Raw genomic sequence first — 23,232 nt, 5'->3', positions numbered from 1 at the left:
TACATTATTTCGCCTACAAAATAAGTAACAATTTAAACAATTTTCATTTGTAAGCTATCAGTTTTGAACAAATCGATCAACGATTTCAATATGGTCTCACATACGTACATATAGAGCCAAATTGAAAATATGTACAGATTAAAAACACCTGAACAATTTATTACTGTGTGATTTTTAAAGACAACTTCGCGAGGAGTGATATTAACCTATGCCTTCTTATATATATTGAAGAACATAATTTAACAACATTTGTTTACATGACATTCATCATACCTCCCAAAAATCTCATTTTGTAACTCCTTGGTATACGTTATTATAAGAGCTTCTTCAAAATAGAGAAAATAGGGATTTTGCGTCAATATTTTGCTTCAACAGTTTTTCTAAATTATCTCCAAAATGAAAAAAATGATTATCAAATAAGACCAACAATAAAAAACTTTAAAAATAAATATTTATAAAGAGAAATAATATTTTAATAGATGAATACATTTTCTTTAATATCGTAAACAATGTTGGATTCTCCAAAATAGGAAACCTGTGGAAGATGAATATATATATTCTCCATTTTAGAGAAAATTTTGATAAATCTGTTACAGATGATTAAATAGATCAATGACATTTCACAATTAATCATGCAATGCAAATCATAAAACCATCGAAAAATCGACCATCATCAACTATTCATCATGAATACGCCCACCACATTAGTCTCCCTTCTCCACATTTCACGATTAATCATGCATACGCCCATCACATTATTGTCTCCCTTCTCCTTAGATAAATCGACCATCATCGATTATTCATCATAAAAAATGACGATTAAATCGTAGCTTGATCAGACCGGACCGGACCAGACCAAAGCGAGTGGGATCATACGGACCAAATGGATTGGTCGTATTCTCCTCACTGGGCACTCTGACAATTCATAGGACTGATTGATTTGCCAATCTCACTTTTATCATCCCAAACACATATTCTTTTAAAAGCAGTAGTACTACTACACTACTACTACACCTCTCATTGACTGCCACTGAAACCTATGCTGGAATCGTTGTTCGAACAAGTGAACTTGATCAGCTCTTGTTGCAAACTAAATGCTCGTCTCTCGTACCCTTCCACGCCAAGAAAATCTCTGGTTAAATTCCCCTCGCCGGTTTTCTTATTCAATCCCGCCATCATCATCATCGTCAATCCATCGCCGTTCATCATTTCACCTCTCAAGTTCTCCGCTTGGGAGCCGCCATTGTTTCTGGTTTGGTTCAAAGAAGTAAGCTCGGAGAGCTTAGTAGTGCTCATAAACCCAAACCCGCCGGAGTTGGTACTTCTCGTGGATCCAATTTGAGACGCCTTCTGTAAAAGGGCGGTGGCCGATAAATGTGGCGGAGGTGGTGGCGGGTAATTAGGACAACCACCATAATTATACAACGAATTCAACTGCATTTCCTCTTTGTTGTTCTCTTCCTCTTCTAAGGATAAGCCTTGTGGCAGTTCTGTAAAAGTTTGAACTGCTTCTTGGCTTCTACTCAGCCACTGCACCATTTCTGACGACAATATGCCGCCATTGTTGTCGTTGGAGCTTGATGACCCCAAAAACAACGAATTGGTTGTAGAGTTGTCGAGTGGATTATTGGCATGGTGGTGCAGCCAAATTGGTAATCTGGGTTTCATCTCGTTTCCGTCTGGACTTTTTGCTAACTCGCCACCACCACAAAAAATCGCCGGTAACCTTGGGTTCCCAATCCTATCACCGCCGTTCATCATCATCAAATCTCTTTGGAAATTGAGATTCGTGGTGGTTTGAACCATCGGAAACGACGCCATTCCTGAGTGTTCTTCCGAAATTGCATCACAAAATGCTCTATGCGTTACAAAGCTATCTTTCCTGTATTATTTATACACATGCAAATTTCATTCATCTTTTCCAATTAATATCAACCAAATCTAATCGTTGGAACTTGAATTTATACCTGGAAAAGAGTGTTCCGCAATCACACTTGTACTCTCTGGTACCACAAATCTTGCTATGAGCCTTCCAATCCGACAGAACTGCATACTTCTTCGAACACTTCTCACACTTCCATTTCTTTTCGCCATGTTTCCTGCTAAAATGCTTCTTAACTCCGGTGAGATCTCCGAGAGCTCGAGAAGGGTCATGATGAACACAGCTTTTTTCTGGGCATATGTAAACCTTCTTCCTCACAACTTCTTGTTTATTTCTTTGCTTAAGCTTCCATGGCAGATTGTGTCCTCTTCTATGAAGCTGTAAATTCTGATCTCTCTGAAAACCCTTGTTGCATATCTCACACATGAATCGGTTCGTCGCCATCAGAGACTTTGGTGATAACGCTATCACTTCTGCATCTGGATCTATAAACTCATCAATTAAACAAAAAAAAAAAAAACGAAGAATTCAACATAAAACAAATTGGAGAATTGAACTGCTGGAGTTTAATTACCTGGTGTGCCAGGCAGACTACGTTTTCGCTTAGCTGAATTCGCAGAATTAGGGTTAGGTTTTGTTACAGGGTCATGGACCAAAGCTGTGAGGGAAGGAGGAGGTGATGAAAACCCATCACCAGACATCATTTTCGATCAGCTTATTTTGACTTATAAGATGCTAACACAAGCAGAAGCTACTAAAAATAGATATATGGATGAAGATGAAGAAGATGATGCATGACTGTGATTCATTGAGTGTTCTTCAATTAAAGAGATGATGAAACCCCATAAAAAGAACCAGGTGGTTTAGGGATATCTGTAAAAAGATTCAGGTTTTCTTGGATAAATTACAATCTAGTCTCAAATAGATGTTGTTTTGGTTTGAATCTTGATAGATGATGGGAAGTGGAGATGGATGAAGAAGAGAATATTTTCACACAGTAACACACACACTAAAAAACCAGTGAAGGAGAGAGAGAGAGAATGAAGTTACACGGGTTGTATGTAAAGTCGGTCAGCCATAGACTCAAGTGGACCACATATCTCTCTTTGCATAATTGATACCTTCTCCGTGAGTAACTTTTGACTTTTACTCCCAACTCTTATTTTTCAAACATTTTTTATTACAAAAAAGGACAAGACGTATAAATATTTTTAATCTATTTATTTCTGAGTTATTATCAAGATATAATTTTTTATTTAAGCAAAAAATACATTAATCGTGTTCTCTAAAAACCCATATACAATGCTTTATTTATGTGACGAGGTATTTTTAGTTCACTCAGCAGTTAAGACGAGTAGACGTCTTAGATCGAACCTAAGACATGTTTTGTATATGAAATATAATTATTTTGTTTATCAAAATTGTCTTATCACTCGTTCCCTTGTACTAATTATTCGGATCAATTAGTATATATTTCAATGTGTTTTATTACTTGTTAAACTATTTAAATGGTTAAAAAAACTGTTTATTCAAGTTACTTAAATTGAGTACTAAATATTGTATAAGTAACGTGAATGTTAAAATAAAATTTTAATTATTTTAAAAATTAATAAAGTGTTTTATTGCCATGTAATTAATAAAAATATTTAATCGTTAATATATAATTTAATAATATAAAAAATGTTTAATAAAAAAGAGAAATTGTGTAAATGGATCTGAAAAGATGAAAGGGCTTTTGTAGACCTTTTTTGTTGATCAGGTGGATTACGCATTTATTGTTATGTGACGAAATTACGGATGGGGACGTCATGTTTGGTTTATTTTAAGATTATAACTTATAATAAATAAATAAATAAAAGTTAATTTAATTTAACGATATATTTATAATTAAGAAATGAAATAATAAAGATTAAGAAATGTAAATGAAATGTGTAAATGGATGGAAACGTGGTGGGGGAGGGAATTGTTGGCGATTTGAACGTGAGTTTGAGTAGTCATTGTTTTCAGCAAGCCCGTGATTTGCATAGGATTAGATCCATTGGCCCGCCCTCACCCATCACCTAATCAAATGTCTTTTCTACCCTCCCTACCTCCTTTTTTATAATCAATTAATTTCAAATCAAACACAGGTCCTGCCCCTGGTTAGGTCACCACGACTTGTTGCATGCTACCCGTTTTGTCCTAACAACTTCCCGTTTCAACTCTACTTGTTCCAATCACATTTACCAATTACCACCATCCATCCTCATTTCCAGCTCGTTTAATTTTTTTATTAACCTGGATATCTAACCCGTTATGCGAACTGACTAATCTCATGACGACCACCTGTTTTTCAGATAGCCCGGAGTCGCCGCATTCAAACCTCCGTAGCCACAAAGGGGATTTTTATTCCTAACTCATTTTTTTTTGCATTGGAAGTTTTTAAACGATATTAATTATCATACTTTTGTAATCTTAAAAATGCGCTTTTTAACCCATTCCATTCCTCAACTTGTGTTACCTCTTGATCTTTTCCTAAATTCTCTCGTGGAACACGTTCCTTGATGACACACATGTCTAACTTATATCAATTCCACATAATATATGTACTAGTTTTATCAAAAACACTCGAGTGACCTTTTAAATATAGAATTAAACATTGTTTTATGGCTTCCTTTCGACACCATTTTTCGTGCTATAAGACTGAGCAACATTTTTTTTTGTTTCTAGTCATGCTTTTAAACATGAGCTTGGAGCATAAATCTGTTGCACAAATTTGGAGCAATCAAGAGTAATGCTTAGTTTCTACCATTTGTTCCCTCAACCAGTTGCACCTTCCCAAACGTTACCATCATCTTCCATAGCTTTCTAGATTGCACGTTATCTAAATGTATTGCTTTTGTCTCTTACTGGGTCCTTAGACTTTGGTTGTTCACCCATATCTTTGTCTTTCATATTCTTTCACATCCATTGGACCAATGATTCCATTTTTTAGCTTGTTTTCTCTCGTTTTAAGATGTTATATCATATGATTCATATCAATAATCTTATAGTATATATATATATATATATATATATATATATATATATATACTAATATTAAACATGCACACACACACACATATATATATATATATATGTATATGTATGTATATACTTTTAATAGGTTTTGATCCTCAATTGAATTAATAGTTTAAGACAATATTTAAAATGTATGGTTAAAAAAGTCAGAAGTTTAGAGGAGGAAAACAAATATATTTCCATTACAATTTTATTGTTTTGGGAGTTGGGACGTTAGAGCATCTCCAACAGATTCTCTAAAATGAGGAATCAAAAATCAAAATCTCTAAAAAAAATTACAATTTCAATTTTAGACCTTATAACATTAATTGTATAATTAAAATATTCAGTGCATTAAATAAAAAAATTTACATCTCTCTCCAGAAGATTTAGTTTTAAGGATGTTATGAATAATAAAAATTATTTATGTTTCATAAACATTCAATTTTAAGGAGTTCCTAAAATTTGGAAACTTTTACCATCTTTCATATTTTATTTATTTTTTAAAATCTGTTAAAGATACTCTTTGAAATTTGTAAAATGGTGATACAAATCTAATTGAAGAGGGTATGCATGTGAATATGTTTTATAATGTTTTGAGCAAATCTTGAATTACCAATGAATAAATAGCATGTTGAGTAGGGTTAGATCCACGATCGAGTTATTTCGTATCTATAACATTGCATGCCAATTGTATCAAATATTATTCGTTTTGTTCACAACTGTACTCACGATTTTAAACACATATTATAAAAGAGATATTCAGTCCCTTATAAATCAACCTTAATTCATGTTCACAACCGATGTTGAGTCTTACATTATTTCCTTATGAATGTGCCAAACGAGCTCTTGTTTCTCTCTGTCGATTCAATTGTAGTTAGGTCATTTGTCGTTTTTTATAGTCTTCTTGGTTTTTTTAGCTTCTACTCTTTTCTAATCTATTTTCTTTATTTAGTGGGTTATTGCACCTTGCAGTTGGCTCCTTTTTTATGTAATTTTGTTGGTTTTTTCTTATTATATGTTTTTGCCTTTAAAAAATGTGTCACATGAATTGATACTATCATATAATGGTCATAGAAAATAATTAATTAATTATAATTATAATTATTTTGTTTGGAATTTGATATTGATACATTCTATAATTAATTTTAAAATTTTCATTTAAAACTGGTTTTTTTAAAATCTTTTGAATAAAATATTTAATTTCTTGAATTATTTTGCGCAGATATTCAAACGAAATTCTTTTGATTGTTTTGGGTTCGTACAACTGGGTTTTGGTTCCTTGGGCTATGGAAAATACAAAATTGTCCCTGTTTTATTTCTTAAAAAAAATCCAAACAAAATCTTCTGAATTTTCGTTTTGCAATAGTTAATTTTGATGTTTAATTAAAAAGCATTCTACTTGTTTTTTTTATCTTGAATCGTACATCAAGTCCAACCCGCATCCGTGGACGTTCGATTTTGGTAAATTCCATTTGAAACCGTAGCTAGAATTCTAATTTAAAAGGACGTGAACATTTTAAATTTATTTTGTCGATTGAAATTAATCAAACAAAAAGTTAATATGAGATATGTGAGCAATGTTGGTTCTCTTTAAGTGTTGTAGATAAAAAGATAAAAGATAAATATTTTATATCATGGTGTTAACCGAAACCAAAACCATATTTTTTTATCATTAAGTTAGCCGGTAATTACGTTAATTTATTTGTATTTCATAAGTAAGGGGTTGTTCGGTAATGGCTTAATGAGTTGTTAAGCATGTATGGCTTATTCGGTCAGCCATATATTATTGTTCGCTTCTGACTTATTCGGTCAGCCGATGGCTTAATCAGTCAGCCAGAAAAGTGGAGTCATATGGACTCATCCACTTATTGAACCATTTATTCAACAATCCATTCGCTGTAACGAGTCACAACTCCCTCTGCCTCCGACCACCATCGCCACAACCACCCGTACATTTTCAAACTCATCAGTCAAACAGAACACATAAGCATCGATTTCAATTGTCAAACCCCTCTTGTCAGCCGTCTCCCTTCACCCTCCTAGCAGCAACAAACGTCATCGCCTGAACTCCGCCACAGGCGAACGTTGTTCGCCTGAGACCCAAGCAGTAGCAGCAAGGAGGTATTTTTAGACGTTTAGTATTTGAGTAGTTGAGTTCTGATTTAAAGATCCATTTGCTTGAAATTCCATTTACTATATTGCAAATCTACTACTACAAATCCATGTGCTATATTGCAAATTGACTTACGAAAACCGACAAAAAGTTGACTTGAGTTTTTATTATAATGACTTATTAATGTTGTTTTGATTATAACATTTAACTCATAATTATGTTAATCAAGTTGTTTTTATTTAAAAAAAACTTTTAAATTGATATTTTTTTATAACTATAAGTCATTGATTCAACATTTTCATCAAACTGTTGTTTTATTCAACAAAAATAAAGACTGGAGGTAAAATGGTCATTTTTGACATTCAGAATGTTTATTCAGCACAATAACCGAACAACAACTTATCTGTTAATATACAGACAACTATATCAATACAAACAGTTATATCTATAAATGTCTTAACAGAAAACGAACCGAACAACCCCTAAATGAGGTTAATAGAAATATCCAAATTATATACTTGGATTATGACGGTGAAAAAGAGAGTTAAGATGAAAACATAATAAGGGATCTCCAACTTTAGATATACATTAGGATGAGATCATTGGTGCATTTCGGTGCATCTCATCATGATGTGCATTCAAGGATGGAGATCTCTTCTCACATTAACTCTTATTCTCACACGATTATTAGCTTTATAATAATATATAGAGGTGAAAATTAGACTTTAAACTTCAGATGAAAAAAATATATTATAAAAAATCTATGGTTCAAAATGTATTTTCAAAAAACCTATATTTATTTATTTTTTGAATTTGTAATATCAATATCGTTTAGTTTATTTTGATTTTTAATATAATAATACTTTTTAATAAAATTTAATAAATGAAAAGCAATAAAAATCCGAACAATTTGACCAATCCCGTCAACGCAATGCGAAATAACTCAATTTAAAGTAATTTGATGTTTAATTGAGTCGTAAAATTTTCAAACTGTAGGTATGTATTTGAATTAGTTACAATTATTTGAACTCAACTCAACCTGATGAACTCAATATCCTTTCATTTTTTAGATTTAATATGATTATTAAGTATATATTAATATGTACATTCAAAAATTACATTATGAGATACCCTCTTCATATACATATCATTTCAATCTCTTCTCCATATATATATAACTCATTCGTATATATATTCACTAAATTTGAAAATATAAACGCAAATTGAGAAAAGTAGTTAAATGTAATATACTTTAGGATTTAAAAAGTATGAATAAGTTGTACCAAATAATTAATGATGAAAAATAAATTATGAGTAGAAAAAACAACATATTCAAAGTTAGTAGACTATTTTCATGTATCAAAGTACGAATCCAATCAACCCAACTAAGGGGCCGTTTACCAAACACTTATCGAGTTTGTGAACACCAAGTCATTTAACCTTACCGGATGAATATGGTAAAGATCAAGAATCTTACACGGTAAGAGCGAGACAAGGACCAAGAGTCTTACCCGGTAAGTGAAGTTGACGACTCTTACCACGGTAAGCGCTTACCGGGTAAATTGTTGCATACGATACTGTTTTGGTGAATTAAAATCTTATCCGGTAAGTAAATGATAATGTTAAATTTACTGGTAAGCGCTTACCTGATAAGTGTTTGGTAAACGGCCCCTAACTCAACCAATCGATGCACTTTGATTTGTGTTGGGTTGAAATCTTTCAAAACACAAACATTGAGTTTGATTATTCAAATTATTTCAACCCGATCAAAACAACCCATTAGCATCCTTGACCATCGGTTTCGTTACTTGGATTTGAAAACTTACACTACAAACCCCTCACGTTTTTATTTGAAAATTTCTACCTCTAATCGATTTTTTTCCCATCGTTCTTCTGAGGTTATTACAACATTTAGTATCCAAAAATGGGGGTTTTTCCCCTCAAAAATCAAGTAAAAATGAATAAAATAATCAATAAATATATACGGATTACATTAATTTTTTCCCAAATCACTACGGAATTAAAATTAAAATTAAAATTAAAATACATCGATCTTATATTTACATATTAATTACATTATTTTTTTGTCAAATCACCATGGAATAACAAAAAATCTATCTCACTAATTGACATCGTTTACGTCCCAAACAAAGCACTTTATTTATAAACAGATTAATGCGGTTTACTTTTTCCATTATATATCATTAAGTTCTATAATTTTTTATAATAAATAAATTAATAATTGTTTTATTTTAAATGATTAAATTTCTGAATATTTTTTTTTAAATAAATATATCATTTGAATTTTTAAAAATTGTTGCATACATTCTTTTAATGCAAAAACTACCGTAATCAGTTAAGAATGTTTTAAAATAAAAAAAAAACAATAAGTTTTACAGTTTCTAAACCTACATCGTTGTTCATTCTCCATACCGTTGATCGTTGTCGTTGTCCTATGGCATCGATCTCCCTCTTTTTGATATGTTTTTTTCTTTCAATTATCCTTCTTTTACAACAATTTAATGAAGTACGTATGGACATAAAAAAGAGGGAATCGAAAACCAAAAAAAGAAACGATCAAAAAATGGGAGATCAATGATAGATGGTAGGGGTCAACGACGGTGATGGGAGTGGATGATGATGGGGCCAAGAAAGGTGGGGAGGGATTTGAATGGTTCAGGGTTTGAGAACTGTAAATTAATTTAGGTTTTTTTGGTTTAAACAGATGTACATAACCAGTTTTTAAATGTCGATGGTTTATTAAATGCTAAGTGATATAATCATTTAAAATAAGAAAATTCGATAGTTTTTAATTTAAAAAGTTTAGAAACAAGTGTTTGATTTGGGGTATTAAATATTAATAAGTGAAAATAAAATTAATAAAAAGTATTTAATTTTATATAAAATAATGACTTAATTCCCCCTCAAAAGCCCAAATTACCATTTAAACTTTATTGTGTTATATAATAAAAACTTTATTGTTTTTCTATACTTCTCGATTCTTTTTATCCTTGTTTTGTTTGGATTAATACAGGTTTGAAAGTATGAATATATTTATTTAAGAGTGAATTACGAATTTGGTCCCTATAGTTTAATAAAAATTATGATTTGCATCCCTAAACTCAAAAAAGTATGGATTTGATCCTTGTGGTTTTCATTTTGTTATGACTAGCGTCCCTCTCACTAACGATATTAATGGTGACTCCGTTAACTTAATGACATTTGAGTCCTACATTTTTTCCTTATGCGATATTAAAATTTTGAAAAGTAAATTATATTATATTGAATTAATTTATTTTATAGTTATATTATATGTATTTAATTATTTTATTGGAGTCTTCTTCAATTTTCTCATATGTTTTAATGTGAGACCCGTAAGACCAATTTATGTTCATTGATCAAATTTATGAATTAATGATCTAATGGTTGCAAAGTTGCAAGGTGACAATTTCGTAATTAGTGAGAAGTCTTGTGGCGTTTATAAATGTTCAGATTTGACGATTGTAAATCTAATCCAAGGATTGAGAATTGGTCTTACAGGTCTCACAAAAAACCATTGATCTCACATGATCCCAAGTTTATATATATATATATATATATATATATATGGTAACATTGTTCTATTGTTTTAGGGGAGGGTGTTGCCATATTCAATGTAGATGTAGTCCTATATGTATAAACTTTTCAAACGAAAACACACTTAGGGTTCTGATCTAAAAGAAAGTTGCCCCCTTTTCCAAATTATGAGGATATTCTGGATTTTAATTTCCAAGTTTGGTATGGTTTTCTTTGTTGTTTAATTTGTTCAAATTTCTTGTTGCTATTTAAGAAACATATTTATTAAAGTTCTTGAAAACTAACGTAAGATAAATCATGAACTAAAAACACAAAAATCAAAACGATGAATATAAATCAAACACTCATTTTTCATGATTTTCCTTTGGTGGTGTGGCTGGATGCAAAGAAAAAGGTGGGTGATGTTGAACTTGGAAGTTAAAACATATGAGACAAATGTAAAGACTCAAATAACATTATTAAATATATAATATGAAATAAAATAAAATAATTAAATTTAATATAATTTACTTTTGAAGTTTATAATAGTATATATGAGAAAAATGCAAAAAGACTTAAATGCTCCTAAGTTAAACGGAGTTACCGTTAACAAAGTTAATGAGAGGGACTGTAGTCATAAAAAATGACAACCATAGGAATTAAGTCCATAATTTTTCGAGTTTATAGACGCTAATCATAACTTTTGTTAAACCATAAGGACCAAATCTGTAGTCCACTCTTTATTTTATAAATATTTTTATTAAGGAATGCAAAAAGAAAAGTAAAAGAATTCAAACATTTTGACTCTTTGAATTTAGATTAATGATTTGAAAATTTGTTAGTATTTCGTTCTGATTCAAACTGTAGTCTCATATAAAAAAAATGGATGGTCGTCGGCCCTTCCATCACATCAGGTAATCATACATGAAGAGGAAATTGTGTAGCTAGTTTCATTCTCTTAAAAATCATTCTTTATGCATGAAGAATTATGTATTAATGCACATTATTTAAAATTTAAGATTACAAGTAAATTGTACGTAGGTATAACTTATTAAAACTTCATTTTTTTAATTCATATAACTAACTGCAGATAAACATAAGTAAATACAAGATAAATCTCTCATTTTAAATATAAAAAATCTAAAATATAATTAAGATAATTATTGAGTTATAACATAATCATTATCTTTATAAAAAATTTATTGTTAAACCAAAAAAGTTACTTTTTTTTGACTTAAATTAAAGTATAACAAAAAGTTGAATTAAAAATTGTACAAAAAATTGAGAACTTTTAAATGGTTAATTTGAAATTAATATCGATATACTTTTTCAATATTTTATAATGCCTTCAAATTTATTTTTTATTCAAAAGTAAAAATATTATCTTTCTCAAAATCATATAAACAATATTATATCAACATAGACGAAAAATAAAACGAAACATTAAAATGAATATTACGCAAGTACTTTTTTAGTAAATCAAAATACAAAATATTTTTTTCATTTTAAAGCTTAAGGTATTAGTTATATAATTAAAAAAAGTTACTACATTTAATAAATGATTTATTTCTCATAATTAAGCATTTGTTTATTAGTGGGAATAAAATACTCCTATTTTTTGCATTTCATAGAATTATTGAAGAACAAATATACTTTAAAATCTGAATTTTAAAAAATATCTTTTTGGAAGGTAAGTTGTATCGGTGTATGTAATTAAATTGATTCTATCAAATCTAAAAAGATTCGTATATTACAAAATATTGCATTAAAAATTCAAAAAAGTATGTGATTAATTCAAAAAGAATTGTATCTATATTATATTATAAAGTAATTGACAAAAACTTTTAAAAACCATTTTTTATGCATGAAATACTGTTTATTGATGCATATTATTAAAGTTTAAGATTACAAATAATTTTACGTAAGTACAACTTATTAAAGCTCTATTTTTAAATTCGTATAACTAAATATTAATAAATATAATCAAATATAGAATAAACATCAATTTTAAAGATAGAAAACCTACAATATAATTAAGATAATCATTGACTTCTATTTAGTTAAAATCTTTATAAAATTATTATATTATTAAACCAAAATTAATCTATACTATATTATAAATTATTTGACAAAAACTCTTAAAAATCATTTATTATGTATGAAATACTGTTTATTGATAAATATTAGTTAAAATTTAAAATTACAAGTAATTTTACGTAATTACAACTTATTAAACCTCAATTTTTAAATTCGTGTAACTAACTGTTAATAAATATAATCAAATACAGGATAAACATTCATTTTAAATATGAAAAATCTAAAATATAATTAAGATAATCATTGAGTTTTCTAACAGAATTTTTAATTATTGTCTTTATAAAAAATTATATTATCAAATAAAAAATATATTACTTTGTTATTAAATCTAAATTAAATTAGAATAAAAAATTAAATTAGAGAAGTTACATAAAAAAACAAGAACTATTAAATAGTTAATTTGATAGTATTTTCGTTTCATTTTTTAACAAATTTTTATGTTATCTTCAAATTTATATTTTAATTCAAAAATAAAAAAAAAATTATTGTTTTTTCAAAACCACATAAAATCATATTACATCGATAAAGACAGAATAAAAACTAGAAATTAAAATTAAAATTAAAATTTATGTTACTACATTACTCGAGTATTCTTTTGTTACCTAATCAATACAAGAAACAAGATTTCTTTGAAGGGTTTTACGGAAGTTTGACCTTAGAAAACCATTTCCAAATTTAAAACAAAATCTCCCAAATTTTCGAGATTTCCCTAAAACAAATCTTGTTAATTTGACGTTAAACTATTAATAAATCTCACACCCATTTACAACCCTCCATTACTTCAAGAATCGCCACCGCCAATCATCAATTCATCATCGTCACCATGATCGAAACAAACGCCGTTGGCGGCAATAACATGAAAAAGAAGGCGTCGCAAGGCCGGAAAAAGATCGAAATCAAGAGAATAGAAGAAGTAAACAACCGTCAAGTCACATTCTCGAAGCGCCGTGCCGGCCTTTTCAAAAAAGCCAGCGAGCTTTGCATATTGACCGGAGCCCAAATCGCCATCCTCGTCAACTCCCCCGGTGGCCGGGTTTTCGCATTCGGTCACCCCACCGCCGACGCCCTTATCGACCGCTACCTCTCCACCCCCGCCGCCGCCACTGGATCAACATCCGATGGTACTTCATCATCTCAAAAGCCACTAATGGTGAAAGAATTCAACCAACACTACGTGGAGGTTTCGAAGGAGTTGGAGGCGGAGAAGAAACGGAAGGAAGTGATTCAAGAATCCAAAATGGTGAACGGCGGCAGTGGATTAGCGTGGTACGATGAAACCATTGACGAGTTGGAGTTGGAGGAGTTGCAGCAATATCTATCGTCGTTGGTTGAGTTAAAGAGGAAGGTTCTAGTTAGAGCCGATGAACTGATGATGATCAAGAAGGCTCCGGCGTTGTTGGGTCCGAACATGTTGGATATGGGTCAAGTATCAAATCACATTCCGAATATCGAGATCATGCCTTCCAACATGATGGCTCCAGTTGGTTTTAACTTCGGTCCTGCCATGGACTACCAGCCAAGGTAAAATTAAATGTACAAATTCATTAGAATTTTTTGAAGTCCCCGAATTGATATATATTCTATTAAAATCATCGTACAACGGTACTTAATATTCTTTTCTATAATCGGTGGATGTTTAGACTAGCAATATGTAATTGCTACCTTATATTAGTGGTCAATGAATGTTTGATTTTTTTTTTGTTTCGAATTATTTTGACTAATTAATATGGTAGGTGTTTACCACTAATTGTCATTAACCTTACTCGTAAGATTTTTGGTGATCAAAATGACGACTTATGTGGTAATCTTACCGGATAAACGTTTATCGGTATGAGTCATCTATTTTTGTTTACTGGGTAAGACTATCGTTCTTTGTTTTGTATTTTACCAGGTAAGTTATCGGTTTTTGTCGTATCAATTTGGCAAAGGTAGATAATACGATAAACGCTTACCGGGTAAACATCTGATAAAGGCTTCTAATTGTGCCAATGGCTTTATTATCGCTGGTATGCTATTATATTTTGTTTATATTTGTAAGTTGTAACTATTAATTAACGTACTGAAAATTCCATTTAAGCATTGGTTTAATGCATTAAATTTGGGTTAAAATGTTATTGTTAACTAAATGAGTTTGTAGGCTTACTTGTACAGGATATTTTTATTTTTTATTCAAAACCATACCGATAATTAGAATTAGTTTTTAATTATAGTAAATGAAACCCTGTAGATGAAAATTAAATAAACACGTAGTATTCAAAATATCAACGATACAAAATTCTATATCGGATTCGGTTCACGTGAGATCAGACTGTTTTCGTCACTTAAACTTCATAGCGTTTTGCTGTGAAGTTTCAAGTGGAAAAAAGTTGTCTCATGCGTCTCACGAAAACAGTCTGGTCTCACATGATCACAAATCATTCAACGTAAGCATCACTTTATAACCATATGCTATACTACTGAAACAAAAAAAAAAACTAATTAAAACACATTATCTTCGTTATTCAAATATGTCTAAACATACTTTTTAATTGCATTTGTAACACCTAATGATTTACCAAAGAAGTATCAACAAACTAATGTATCACTAAAGTTTTATACACAATATACACGTAACACTTTTGTTGTGTATTGTCTATGGTGATTCACTTAAAAAGATTAATAATTCATTTATTGAATTTCAAATGTTCCTTGGTACTCGTTAACTTGTTGATCATATATGTTGGGTCTTTTGTCGAATGAAAAATCCTTTTGAACTTCATTTGCCATCTCGTCTTGATTTTCAATAATAGCATCAGAACGCAATGCCAATTGTGATGACGAACCAAACTCCTGGACTTGGACTTGGACTTGATCCATAGCAACGATGTCCCAACTTTCATTATTCGAGTTTGATCTTGTTGGGGATGCGTTGAGGCTATCAATGTTGTTTTGGTAGTGACTTAAGAGGTGAAGCGGGGACAAGTTATGGCCAACCGATGGCATCCCAGGCCTATTTGACATTGGGGTCGTGTGGCCCGATTTCTTGTTTTCTTTTATGTGTTTTCTTGCGTTGTGGTGCCATTTGCGTATAGCAGTTCTCACTTCATCGTTGAATATCGTTGGTTTCATCGTAGAGCCCATCTATAATAACAATTAGTGATTTCTCATATAATGTTAATTGAAAAGCATTTTGAGAAAAGATATAAAATTCATGTATCAATGAATTTCACCTGTGTTACAAGGGCATATAGAGGAAGAGTCACGTAGCTGCATATGATCTGAACTAAAACCCTGGCCCATAAAATAAAATTTAATTATATACTATTATAAATTAATTTTGTTGTAATTAATTAGCATGCAGCATATATTGTAGTAAAATTGAAGCATAAATATATAGACTCACCCCATTGTGATTCTGATGACAACATCCTCTGTATGCTCATGAAAACATGATTCCAACCCAAATTGAAGCTGAATTAAAAACAAATTTTCAAAATTTAGTAATTAAGTTATGTAATCGAAATAAGATATTAGTTCAATATAATAATATTGCTTCCTCATTGTTACAAAAATTAGAAAGAAATCATGTTTGATTTTAAAGATTCACCTGTATATATATCCCATATATATATTAACAAGGATTTATTGGTTAATATATGCAACTATATATCAAAATCAAGAATAAATTTTCAATAATTAAAAGAATGAAGAAAATTAAATATGCAATTTGCGTAATTAATCCTTACCACAGTCCATGTCAAGAAGGCGAGTTGAAATGCATTCTGCAATTTGCATATTAAGATGCCAATAAACCACGGGTGATCATGTTGATGATGATAACAATAAATAAAACTAAACCTACAAAAAGCATGCTGAGTGTACACCATTTAAAGGAAAGACTACAACTCGTTAAGCAGATGGTACTACTATATATAATGTGTGTGTGTGTGTGTGTGTGTGTGGGGTTAGTTACCTGAAAGAGGACAAAGTTGAGGAGGTAGAGAAGGAGACGAGGGCGGTTGAACCAAAAGAGATCATCACCAGTGTGAACCACTGGTGCACCCTTCACAACCTCTCCTCTCTCGTGGATCTTTAATCCCATTTTTGTAATTATCATCTGTAGTTTTGTCCCCACTAGCAGAAGGATCTGTGCATCATAATTAATCATTCAATTAGCTAATTGATTAATTAACGTAAATAAATAGACAATATAATTAAAAAAAACATATGCAAAATCATAAATGGTATAACCTAAAATGCGGGTCTTGTCAATAAGATACATGTTTAATTTAAAACAAGTTAACTGTAGCTAACCCTTTGTTTTGAATTTTAGTGCAATGAGGAGAAATTTTATTTACTTACAATCAAGGGGAGAAAAGGCAACCATAAATAAGAATACCATCCTGTGTACAGAAAAATGAAGATAACTTAGAAAATTAGTCAAAGAAATACCAAATATATTTTAATTTGAAAGATGGGATTAATTATGCATCCTAAGTTTGATTTAATGGAATTGAAATAAAAATAATGCAGATGAACTGACCATGAGTATTAAAGACCAAGAAAGCCACAGCTAATAACCAAATTGGTGGACTGTGTTTCAAGATAAGAAAAGGCAAAGTTAAACAATAATTAAACGTATAAATGGTGTTATTATCTAGCAAATAACAATAACAAAAATATTGTTGCATTTATTGATTTGGGCCAGTGGTCTAACGTCGAACGACATATTATAGGGTGAGTTTGGTGTATAGGATAAGACATGACAGACAGGGGCGGAACCCCATAGGGGCCTTTGGGGGCCATGGCCCCCCTGCTTTTCTACTTAAATATTATAACTAAGATATTAAAAACATATACATTAAGCAGCTCAGTTGGCAATGATATACCTCCTATATATTGGAGGTTGCTGTTTCAAATCCCATCCCAAGCAATTGTGTTTTTGCACTTTATAAAAGTTATTAATATTTAATTACATGTATTAGTTTTTATATAATATATTAATTATATATAAGTTTTTAAAGTAAATTACACCGGTATCACTATTTCTCGGTTAATACTTTGAATGTTTTAGTTTTTAGAGTAAATAATATAATATATTAATTATATGTAAATAATGTTTAAATTGGTATTACTATTTTCCTGTTAATACTTTGAATGTTTCAAATTTTAATATTATATTAATTAATCTTTTTCGAAAAATTTAATAGTCTAAAAACAAATCATTTTGATTTACAAATTTTTACAATATTATAGCATCTTCAACATATTCTTCAAAAAATTTCCAAAATGGATAATTAAAACTCTATTAAAACCAAGCTCGAGCTCCCCGCCCCAGCTAATCTCTCATTGGTAGGAAAGTCGTTTCGATCCAATCCATTCTTGGGGTCAAATAAAGACAAAAAATAATATGTCAGTGACCTATAAACCATTAATATCAATGATTATTAACGGTGTGAATATGATGGAAAAAAATGATTGGATCGAATCCAATCTCCCATTGGCAGGAAAGTCGTTTCGATCCAATCCATTCTTAGGGTCAAATAAAGACAAAAAATGATATGTCAGTGACCTATAAACCATTAATATCAATGATTATTAACGGTGTGAATATGATGGAAAAAAATGATTCTCTCTCATTGTAATCAATTTTTGTTTACACTCTCTCATGTTTTCTCCGTTTTGGAGAATTTTGAAGAGCCTGTTGGAGCAAAAATATGCCTAAAATCTCCATTTTCTCAATTTTGAAAAATCTATTGAAGATGCTCTTATATTTCGGCCCCCCGGACTACAACGGTTGTSTTCCGCCCCTGATGACAGAACAAAAAAATGATCTTTATTTCATGTTTTACAGGACTTTTATGTGGAACAAAACAAGAACAAAGTAGAAGAAAGTGAAACAGACCTATTTCACCTATATATCATGGAACAATATGGAACAAACTTATATTTTATCAGTATAACCTCAAGATGAAACCTAATTCTCGTCTAAAACATGAAATATGTCTCATTTTTTTACATTTTATTTATTATTTAACTTTTATTTATTGCATTTGAATATTTCATTTTACTGTTCTCAAAATATTATTTTTATACGGTTTATATATTTTCACTAATTTATGTAGTTTATTATATATTAATAATAAGAAATAATGTAGATTAGGGATAATACAAAATTTGGAAACTACATAAACTTTTTATTTTAGTTTCATTTTAATTTTTTCTGTGAAATTTTATAATAATATAGTTTGTTATAAAAATAATTATTTTATTATAATTTTAATAAATTATATAAATTAATCAAAATATATAAACAATTCATTACGGGTAATTTGGTCATTTTACTCGTTCTGTTATGTTCAGTTCTATCTTATCAAACACTGAACAATTATTTTGTCTTATCCTATTCTATTTGGACACCAAATACACCCATAATCACATCAACTTTATGTTCATGATTCTAAAAACCAAATTGGTTAATTATATGTTTAAGAAATGCTTTAATTTACAAATTTTCTTTTAAATATTTTTAGTGGATCATCAACTGCGTGTTTATTTATCAAACTTAACCATCAAAATTTAATCCTAGACAACAACTGAAAAATAACTACCTGATACTCACGACGACCTTTAGATCTTCTTCAAGTGATCTGTTAATGTATTTCTGAAAATCAAATGTCGATTGGTTGTCTTGTGCCAAATGTGTCTAAAACAAAATTCAAAAGGAAATTAGATAAAAAAATAATAATGTGGATTCGAGGTATGTAATAAAAAAGAATGAATTAATCACCTCATTATATTTATTTGATTGTAATTCTATAAATATGTGTCTAACTAGGCATTTAAATGTAACAAACTGTTACCATGATGAATCCATGTCTCAACGTCAAGTAATCGACTTTTGGTACCGATCGAACAAATTGTCTAAAAAAACAAACCTAATACAGTTGATCAAAATGTTAGCATATGAAAAATGGAGGGACATAAATTTCCTTTCAACCTTGATAATTGTTTATTCATATTTTTCTTTTATCACGATTAAAAATAAAATTTAACATTTAAAGGGATCTATGAGGGTGTTTGGGATTGCTTATAAAAACAAATTATTAACTTATTCCGATGTGGCACTGATAATAAATATTTTTGAATGTTTGGATAAACAATTTATACCAGTGTCAAACCGATAATAATTAGTTTTTGAATAAGTTAAATCATTTTAACTTATAATAAATTGATAAATACTTTTATAAAAAAAATATAAATTATTTCAAATAAGCAATCTCAAACAACTGTCCACTAGATACAATATTAACTCATGAAAGACCAGAGAGAGAAACTTACAATCCAAAGAAGAATGGGAGATTTGCTCCAAAAACTCACGTGTCTTCTTCCAAATGATGTGTCCCTTGTAAATCTAAATCTGTCTGGGTCTGTATACATGAACACTTAATATCATAATCACCAATGAAACCAGATTGACCTACAGATAGCTGCTTAATTCTTGGATAGACATCTTTTTAATTAGTGATCATGACCAGCTGTAGGGTGTAAAATATTAACAGTATTAGGTTTGTTTTTAGAATAAATTAAATATATAATAGAAAGTGTTATTCGAATTAAAAAGTAATCAAAAACTAAACAATATGAGGTATTCTTATTTGATTAACCAAACTGATTAGTACAATAACTAAATTACCCGAAACCGTTTGACACGAATTTTATTCAGTTCAAATGAGTTATTTGGTTTCGATTATCTGTTACACCCATAACGATCATTTTGACATAAAATTACGACATTGAGTGTGACATTGGGAGTGGAAGGAAATATAATTTGAATCATTTATAAGTTGTAACGTTACATACCATGGGAGAAGCGATACTCGGCTGTTTTCGTCTCAGTTTCCCAATGCTTCCAACTTCTCATCTATGTAACATAACATAACATAACATAACATGCATGCATACATCATTAATTAATATGTGTCCATGTTGAAAATCTACACTTTGGTACATGTGGAGCATGCATCATTATTAATATGTGTCCTCTTGCACCAAAGTTTTAAATAACGAAGCCAAGATAATACCATCTATGGCTATTTTTTTCCTTACAAAAATGGTTGTTTACCGGTCATAATCAAAATAATACCATCGATTGAAATGTCATTCAATAACGACGAAAAAAAATACAAATTTATACCACTGAATCCTATGATATCCCAGTTTAATATCATGACGCAATGTTTTAGAAGCCATATCAGGGCGCGCAACCGCCTTGGCACAAGCCGCAAGGCTTGTTCTGTTAACACCATGTTAACCACTGCGGCATGCACTGTCCTTGATGCACGTTGTTTGTAAAACGTTATTTGTTTATAGGTATATATCTTGCACATGTTTGCCATAAAAAATCATAACCTTGTCATGGCTTCAAATACTTGAGGCTTGACGTAACGACTATGTTACGTGTCAAGTTATTAAAACTTTGGAGCAACAGGTTTTTATTATATCATGATTGTAACAAAACCCTATATATGTTACCTTTGCTCTTCCTAAAGCCAAGGTGAGAATACAGTACAGAACATGAGACACAGCCAAAACGAAGATGAATATATGAAGTTGATGAACCCCTTCATAAGACATAAACGACACTCTTCCCTGCAATTTTAAAAAAGCGAATCAATAACAAAAAGAAAGAGAAATCGACTAACATAACCAATCTTCCTACTCAAATTCGCTTTTTAGTTATTTTGGGAACCGATTTCCCATTAGTATTTTGAGATTAAAAGAAGAAAAATATTTAGGCAAATTATGTAAAAAATATTTTAATTTGAAAATCGAGTTTAGGCAAATGGTAGCCATATGCATAAACTCCACGTAAAAGGAGAATTTGATTGATAAAATGGTTAAAAAGTGAATTTGATTGTGGAGATTGACTACTCTGGTCAATTTCCCGGTATGCTATAGTTGATATCGTACCTTTTCGGCGCACTTGTTGTCGCCGCTGGTTCCGGCCATAACGCGACGGCTGCTGTCACCCATTTTCGACCAAGTGAGAAGTCTCCGGGGGTTCTGTATTTTTTCTTTATTTGAGTTTTTCGCATTCTGTTTGTTGCACGGATGCCATGTCGATGCCACGCTCTCTGATATGCATATTTTTGTAATCGGAGTTGTTCCTACCGTCAGTAGCAACGATATGAATCCCAGCAACATAAGTTCTACCATAAACACCAAAAGGATCATATATATTATTACTGATGCTCCAAGATTTTATAAGCAAAAACGAATACTGAAATCAGCTCAAACTTTGAGAAATATTCTAAGTTAAAATTGCAGTGATTTATGTATCAAAATCAAAACCCAAACCAAACATATAATCTGTTCAATTAAATGTTAGAACTCAGAATATGTTAGAATCCAACCAAATTATGTTAAGTTAGCACCTGCTTTAATCTTCTCTAGTGATTCATAGAGAGCTCTTTTCTGTTTCTTCTTGAACCACTGGATATAACATGATATCAAACGTATTTTAATCAGTATACCACACTAACGAAAATCATTTGGGTCGAATTGCTAATATAATTAGCTAAATCAGAAGCATCTAGACTCGTATACGTACTTGTCCAATCAGATGGATGATCTGTTCGATAACAATGGAGACTAGAACCAAAACAAAACAAACAGTAGCCACCGCCCATGCCGGCGTCTGTTCCAAAGACCTTGCTTCACTTGCTCCGCCCATAATCTATCTCCTGCCTCGATCGGTTTCTGATTCTGGAAGAATCACTCAAAGATCTTCAACAGAAAAATGGAGCTCAAAGTAAATACCTATCGAATTGATGACCGTTGTTCAAGGCGTTTGAATTTTTAGAGATACTTCCTGATTTTATATACAAGTATTCTGAAGAAAAGAACGCAGGTCTGACATTTTGAATCTACAGACGTGTGCGTGAGGAAGACGAGACGAGACGTATACAGTAAGCCGGATCACCATGACTCCATCGCTTGAACCAACGTGGAAACGGAAACCGTACAAGTTTCATTTTATACCCCTAGATTATGGTTCACGAGTATAGTCAACATGAGAGATGCATAGGAATTTCGTTACAATTGGTTTTGAGTTAGTTTCTGATGAGGCGGGCCCCAATTATTTAATAAAAGAATTTGTTAGCATGTTCTAATATTTTTCAAAAAAAAAAATCTATACAAAAATAATAGACTTTAGTGTTTCAAATGATTAAGTATTTAGACAATATTTTACAGCAAATAAGTCCATGTATATTTTAAAACATGTTAAATAACTCTTTCGATTTTTCAAGACCTGTTAGATACATTCTCATGACTTATAAAACTGGTTAATGTGAAATAATGAAAACAACCTGGAAAAAAACCAATGAACTTTCGTATTTTGAACGATTAAGAAGTTGTTTGTTTATCTCCTAATAGTTCCATTAAGAGGTAGACTCTAAATTGTTAAGATGTGAATCTTGTTTGGCCAAAAAAAAAAAGTCTACCTCTTAATGGTTCCAAAACCCTCTGAATAGTTTCGTATCCTAGACATCCCTAACCA

The 23,232-nt window shown here is 30.7% G+C and overlaps 3 protein-coding genes across 5 annotated transcripts; 1 reads left to right on the top strand and 2 right to left on the bottom strand.

The window, feature by feature from the left end:
* Positions 1–655: 655 nt before the first annotated feature.
* On the bottom strand, positions 656–2,921 carry LOC112507814 (protein indeterminate-domain 9-like). 3 transcript variants are annotated; one of them, XM_025112536.1, is made up of 3 exons: positions 2,457–2,921; positions 1,968–2,367; positions 656–1,882 (listed from the first exon to the last, which is right to left on the bottom strand). In XM_025112536.1, exons 1-3 carry the CDS (start codon positions 2,584–2,586, stop codon positions 1,018–1,020), a joined length of 1,395 nt encoding a protein of 464 aa, XP_024968304.1. In that variant the 5' UTR covers positions 2,587–2,921; the 3' UTR covers positions 656–1,017. The 3 variants fall into 3 exon arrangements, with proteins under 3 accessions (XP_024968304.1, XP_024968312.1, XP_024968319.1); XM_025112544.1 differs by having other exon boundaries at positions 1,968–2,361; XM_025112551.1 differs by having other exon boundaries at positions 1,968–2,355.
* Positions 2,922–13,512: 10,591 nt separating this feature from the next.
* LOC112509469 (agamous-like MADS-box protein AGL62) lies at positions 13,513–14,214 on the top strand. Its single transcript, XM_025114483.1, has one exon. It carries the CDS (start codon positions 13,513–13,515, stop codon positions 14,212–14,214), a length of 702 nt encoding a protein of 233 aa, XP_024970251.1.
* Positions 14,215–15,258: 1,044 nt separating this feature from the next.
* LOC112513027 (MLO-like protein 2) lies at positions 15,259–22,723 on the bottom strand. The gene is made up of 15 exons (XM_025119153.1): positions 22,282–22,723; positions 22,106–22,163; positions 21,642–21,880; positions 21,204–21,320; positions 20,532–20,592; positions 20,010–20,098; positions 19,532–19,606; positions 19,280–19,374; positions 17,212–17,261; positions 17,031–17,071; positions 16,642–16,815; positions 16,415–16,450; positions 16,072–16,139; positions 15,899–15,959; positions 15,259–15,809 (listed from the first exon to the last, which is right to left on the bottom strand). Exons 1-15 carry the CDS (start codon positions 22,402–22,404, stop codon positions 15,357–15,359), a joined length of 1,740 nt encoding a protein of 579 aa, XP_024974921.1. The 5' UTR covers positions 22,405–22,723; the 3' UTR covers positions 15,259–15,356.
* Positions 22,724–23,232: the final 509 nt, after the last annotated feature.

The sequence above is a fragment of the Cynara cardunculus genome, assembly GCF_001531365.2.
Source record: "Cynara cardunculus var. scolymus isolate 2C chromosome LG 1, CcrdV1, whole genome shotgun sequence".
In the NCBI taxonomy this organism is placed as follows: Eukaryota; Viridiplantae; Streptophyta; class Magnoliopsida; order Asterales; family Asteraceae; genus Cynara; species Cynara cardunculus.
This window is presented reverse-complemented; position numbering and strand designations above follow the sequence as displayed.